Here is a 6000-nt window from a genome sequence, read left to right as displayed (position 1 = left end):
TGCGGGTGATTTGGGGGTGGGGACCCCAACCTTTCATTGGCAGTGTGGTGTGGTGGTTACAGTGTCAGCCATGACCTAGGAGAGAGCAGGATTCAAATCCCCACCAGTCAGGCCTTGAAGCTCTCACCGACTGTCCTTGGGCCTCTCAGCCTATCCTACCTGGCAGGGTTGTGCTGTGGGAATTAGATGAGTATTAGGCCCTGGGAGAGACCAGGGTCCCTCTCCCCCCACTCAGCCGCCAGGTCACTGGGCATACCAAGGCAGATTAGAAAAGCCACAAATAAGTTGGACAAGCAGCCAGCACCTTTGGACTATAACTCCCACCAGCCGCACATGGGAGTTGTAGTGCCCAAATCTGGACAGCTTTTGCACACACCCACCCAAACGCAACACGCTGGTCCTCGTGGGCGCATCGGGACTACAACTCCCATGTGCGGCTGAGAGGACATGACACTCCCGTCCGCCCAAATGACCTTCACACTTGGAGACAAACCGATCCTTGCAAAAGACACACACACACATTTATTTAAATACACACATGCGGCTGGATCAGGCCGGCAAAGAGCCCCTTTCTCCGTCCTATTCTCCCCAGCCCTCGGTCGGCTTCATCCGAGAAGGTCGAGAATTAAGCGCACTTCCGAGATGTGGGAAGCTTCAGCAGGAAGCGAAGACATCACCTGGAGGTTGGAGGAAAAAGAGGCATTGGGGAACGGAGGGGGCTGGCAGTGGCTTCCTCGCCTTTTGAGATGGGGAGGGGGGTCTTTCAAAGCCCAAGCCGCAGATCAAGAGGACTAGCCCCTTAGGTCTAAGAAAGGGCACTGCTTGTGGAAACCATTCTGTCTCCCACCAGGGGTGGACCAGCCTTATGCTACAAACCACCCTAGCAGAGCCCTTTTTAAGCTCGAAGCCTCAATACCCTTCCACCTTTTTATACAATTTTTGCTGTGGTGACAGTGCATGCGCGGTGCAGGATAAATATTGCACAGGTCAGTTGGGCAGCAGGTTGCCCCCCCCCCCGCCCCGCGCTGGAGGACTAGGAAGTTAGGATTTTCTTTCCATAAAAGTCATAAAGAGTTACTTTTGGGGGAAAGGAAGGGCCAGAGACAGAGAAAATCTTCCACCTGCACCCTCTTGCATGGGTAGGCAAACTAAGGCCCGGGGGCCGGATCCGGCCCAATCGCCTTCTAAATCTGGCCCACAGACGGTCCAGGAATCAGCGTGTTTCTACATGAGTAGAATGTGTGCTTTTATTTAAAATGCATCTCTGGGTTATTTGTGGGGCATAGGAATTCGTTTATCCCCCCCCCAAAAAAAATAGTCCGGCCCCCCACAAGGTCTGAGGGACAGAGGACTGGCCCCCTGCTGAAAAAGTTTGCTGGCCCCTGCTCTAATGCAACCAAATTGGGGGGGTGTAGATATCTGTGGCCCTCCAGATTTTCCTGGACTACAAGTCCCATCATCCTCCCTGGCCAAGATGGAGGACGGAGTCCCTTGGCTTTTTTAAAAAAGGGGGAGGGAAGAAATCCCGAGGGAGGTGGGCAAAGGAAATCGAAGGTGCACTAGACCCTCGGGGGATCATGTCTCGCTTCCCAAGACCCCCAAATTTGGCCTCACTTCTCGAGGCCCCCGAGACCCGATCTGGCCTTCCAAGCTCCCCAGATACGGTCTCACATCCCAAGACCAAGTGGGTCTCACCTCCTTTATCTTTGCCTCCGTCCTCTTGAGTGCCTTCACCTCCCGTTGAGCGTGGAGAAGATGCTCCTCCAGATGCCTCACCTGGAAGCCAGGAGCAGAAAGAACGAGTTAGGGGGCGAAAAGAGCGAGGAGTTAGGGGGCTGATCCATGCAAGGGCGGCCATTTCCTGGCCCTCCCCGGAAGGCTCCTTTCCTGCATCCCTCACCCCAGGTCCTCACCCGGCCTTGGTATCTCATCACGAGGTCCATGTTCTCGCTGTCCTTGCCAGCCAGAAGTTCCCTCAGCCTGGCAACCTAAGGAGACAAGAAGGCTACGTCTTGAACCACAGGGTGGTGGTTTGGGGTCACCGTGGGATTGGGGGAGGGGGGGGAAAGAGTTGAAGAGCCTTTACTGTTTCTGCAGGATCTGTTCCAAGAGACCCCACAAAAGACCCAAATGATATTTTTTTTCTCAGTGCAAATAAAACCACCTGAAAATTCATTGAGTGCAAATAAATCTCTGGCCACGCGGGGAGAGCCAGATGGCCGCAGTCCATGCGTGGATAAGCTTGAGGATGGACTACTGCCGCTGCCCGGATCGTGACGCCACCCAGCCCCATACCTGCCGCTGCAGACACATCTTCTCCTGGACCCAATCCGCGCTGGACGGCTTCTGCTCCCTGAGCTCTTCCCACAGGGCTGACCTCTCCATCTCACAGCTGCGGAGGTCAGATTTCAGCTGATCCAACTCCAGTTTTAGGATCTGAGGAAGGGAGAGAGAGATTGGGGGCGGGGGGCGTTTAGCAGCCACTCGGGGTTCAGCAACCCACCCCTTTGCAGGAGGCTGGAGGGTGAAGGCAGCACAGAACATCATGACTGCTGCCCATGTTCCCACTTAAACCAGCCCCTTATTTCAGGCAATGAGGACTAGAATCAGAGAAGCGGCTGCAGCTAAGTGGCAGAGCACCTGCTTGGCATGCAGAAGCCGCCAGGTTCAATTCCCCGGTGGCCTGGGGGAGACCCTCTTCCTGAAACCCTGGAGAGCGCTTGCTGCCAGCCAGGGCAGGCGGTATTGCAGTCTATGGACCATGTACATATTAAGGCAGCTTTTCCTGTGAGCTCCAGGACGTTCTCCTTCCCGAGGCACACAGATCTCTGAGAATGCCAGGGGGTAGGGGGCCCTTGGACCTACCCGGATGTCCGCACTCTGGTCATCCAGCTGCTGAAGCTTCCTGTCCTGCTGCCGGATAACTTCCTGAAGCTCCTTTTCGTCCTGGGTGTGAGAGAGAGAGAGCGTAAGAGGGCGGGGCGGAAGAAAGGCTTCACAGTGGTTTCACCAAAGCCTGGCTAAGTTTCTAGTCCCTTGGACCCTGGTGGTGGGAAACAGGGCGGCAGATGCTGCCCAGGGAGAGGAAAGAGTTTGGACAACCCATCCCACCTTCCGTGCTCCAAGCGTTCCTTATTTTCTTTCTTTTCTTCGTCAAATATTTTTACATTGCAAATTTAAATTCACGCATTAAACACCAACATCATCATTTAGGATTTCCCTGAATCCTTCAACTCCCCTCTGCCCTTCCATGGTTACCATGATCATTCTTTTTTTCAATTGCTTCCCTTAATTTTCTGTTTTTTAAAATAAAAAATAATAATCCATTTTTACCCTAGTTTTCGTACATTACAAGCATTACTCAAATCCTGCCAAAGTTTTGGTTGTTTTCAGTGTTCTCTTAAATGCATTGTAAATTTTCCCCATTCCTTCTTAAAGCTCTTCTCTTCTTGGTTTCTGATTAAAATAAAAGGTAAAGGTAAAGGGACCCCTGACCATTAGGTCCAGTCGTGGCCGACTCTGGGGTTGCGGCGCTCATCTCGCTCTATAGGCCGAGGGACCCGGCGTTTGTCGACAGACAGCTTCCGGGTCATGTGGCCAGCAGGACTGAGCCGCTTCTGGCAAACCAGAGCAGCACACGGAAATGCCGTTTACCTTCCCGCTGGAGCGGTACCCATTTATCTACTTGCACTTTGAGGTGCTTTCAAACTGCTAGGTTGGCAGGAGCAGGGACCGAGCAAAGGGAGCTCACCCCGTCACGGGGATTCGAACCGCCGACCTTCTAATTGGCAAGCCCTAGGCTCAGTGGTTTAACCCACAGCGCCACCCGCGTCCCTTCTGATTAAAATATGTGCTCCTTATTTTCAGGCTATGTCCCTTACCCTGGAATCTATTTTGCGAAGGCGTCAAACAAGAAGAAAGGGGATTCCTTTCTAAAGCTTAGGAAGAACTTTCTGACATTAAGAGCTGTTTGACAGTCCCTGGGAAGGTGGTGGAATTTCCTGTCTTGTAAAGAGAGCTTGGGTGGCCATCTGCCAAAGATTCTGCAGCTGTGATTCCTGCATTGAAGGGGGCTGGACTGGATAACAATTGGGGGTCCCTTCCAACTCTACAATCCTCTTTTTTTTATTCCACAGCACATAGAAAACGGGAGATATGTAGCCGCTCCAGCAACATATCTCTATTTCCTCACATCCAAAAACGCAAGAAGGGCTTTTGCTCTTGCTAGAAGCTCAGCCTTGCCCTCACCGGTTCTGGAAGGCTCCTATAGAAGAGTCCCGTACACACAGAGACTTTGCGCCTGCCCAATAGGGGAAACAGGAAGCCCCGAGCATATATATTTTTAGATGTCCTTTTTACGCTGAGATTCATAGAGACACCATTGATCCTTTGCTGAAGAGGCTCACCGATCTTTCAGACAAGTCTAAACCTAATTCTCTCCTCTTAGGCAAAGATCACAAGACGACCTGGCTGGTAGCCAGATTCTGCATCCAGATTTGTAGGCACAGATCACCCTCTAGAATAAATTAGCTTACTAGGGAAATGCTGAAGTCGCCCTTTGGGGCGCCTCAGGGTCAATTTTTTATGGTAGGCCAAATTTCAGCTGTACAGGTGTATGCATATATCTCAATTTTAACTCATGAGCTATTGCTGCAATCTGCTCTGATTGTATATTTTATCTTTATGAACACTGTTTTTATTGTATTATGTTATGTGAGCTGGTCTTTGACTGTAATAAATTATCTACCTATCTATTCCACAGCGGCTTCAGAGACATGCAGGCTGATCGAGATGGAGGCTGGCTCCCTGGTTGCTGCAACGCCCTAGAAGCGGATCCCTGGCCGATCCGTGACCCAGATCCTCCGAGCCCTGCAGCTCCATCCTGACCCAGATCCCCCTCCTCCTGGCAACCTCACCTGCTTCCTGTCGCGGAGAGCCTTGCTCAGCTGGGCGATGCTGGCGTCGCGGGAATCGACCTCAGCCTCCAGCTCCCTCCCCAGGCCCTGGAGCCGCAAACTGCAGGGGGGGGGGGGGGGAGAAGGGAGAGAGGGCCCTAAATTCAACTCTGCATTACCCTGTCTGGGGGAATAATCTCAATTGATCCCGCATGGCAAGGGGTTGGACTAGATGACACCGGGGTGCCTTTCAACTCAACAGTTCTACGATTCTAGGACTGTCCATCTTGAAAATGTATCTCATAATCTAACAGTATCTAAACAGCAGAGCGAAAAGGACCTTTTAATAATATATACAACGCATGGTTTTATTTCTTGTACAAATATTGTGGCAGAAGGTCACCCAGCACCTCCCGTATACGCAAAAGCCTGGCCCATTTAAGACTAGGCAAAATGTTTCTTCTCAATAGTGATGGAATGCACAGGTGGGGAACGCTCATTTTTTTGTGAGTCTTATATTACCTGTAAAGGGAACCTTTACACGGATTAATATATTATTGTCCTGTTGGAGCTGCACTGTGTCTTTTCTCCTCCCAGGATGTGACTGATTTTTTTATTCTTTTTCACTTGGTGGAACGCTCTGGCCCAAGAGACCAGGGCCCTGCGGGACTTGACATCTTTCCGCAGGGCCTGCAAGACAGAGCTTTTCCGCCTGGCCTTTGGTTTGGACTCAGTCTGACCCTTATGTTTCCCTCCCCTTATGGTCTTGATCTATGGGCTACTTTTAAAATGAGGCTGCATTTTAAATTGCATTTTAACTTGTATTTTAAATTGGGGTTTTTTCTTCTTTTTTTCTTCCTATTATGTTTTTACTGTCATTTTACTGGTGTTAGCCGCCCTGAGACCGGCTCTGGCCGGGGAGGGTGGGGTATAAATTAAATGTATTATTATTATTATTATTATTATTATTATTATTATTATTATTAGGCAAGGAAGAAGCTAAGGGCACATTTCCAAAACACTTGTAGAGAGGGCAAAGCAAGGGGCGTGGTCCGGGGAGAGTCTCAGGGGCCAGGCGGAGAGGTCTGGGGGGCCACATTCAGCC

At 51.0% G+C, this 6000-nt stretch overlaps 1 protein-coding gene across 1 annotated transcript in view; it reads right to left on the bottom strand.

The window, feature by feature from the left end:
- Window positions 1-496: 496 nt before the first annotated feature.
- The window catches only part of SPAG5 (sperm associated antigen 5), a 29278-nt gene continuing 23774 nt past the window's right edge, over window positions 497-6000 (bottom strand). The window contains exons 18-23 of the mRNA XM_079956074.1: window positions 4917-5016; window positions 2866-2946; window positions 2296-2436; window positions 1914-1988; window positions 1696-1776; window positions 497-677 (exon numbers count right to left, since the gene is read on the bottom strand). Coding sequence (XP_079812200.1) covers window positions 606-677; window positions 1696-1776; window positions 1914-1988; window positions 2296-2436; window positions 2866-2946; window positions 4917-5016 — 550 coding nt within the window. The 3' untranslated portion in view covers window positions 497-605. The remainder of the gene's footprint in view (window positions 678-1695; window positions 1777-1913; window positions 1989-2295; window positions 2437-2865; window positions 2947-4916; window positions 5017-6000) is intronic.

The sequence above is a fragment of the Podarcis cretensis genome (assembly GCF_951804945.1).
Source record: "Podarcis cretensis genome assembly, chromosome: 15".
Classification (NCBI taxonomy): Eukaryota; Metazoa; Chordata; class Lepidosauria; order Squamata; family Lacertidae; genus Podarcis; species Podarcis cretensis.
Note: the sequence above shows the minus strand (reverse complement) of the source record. Positions and strands in the feature narration are given on the sequence as shown.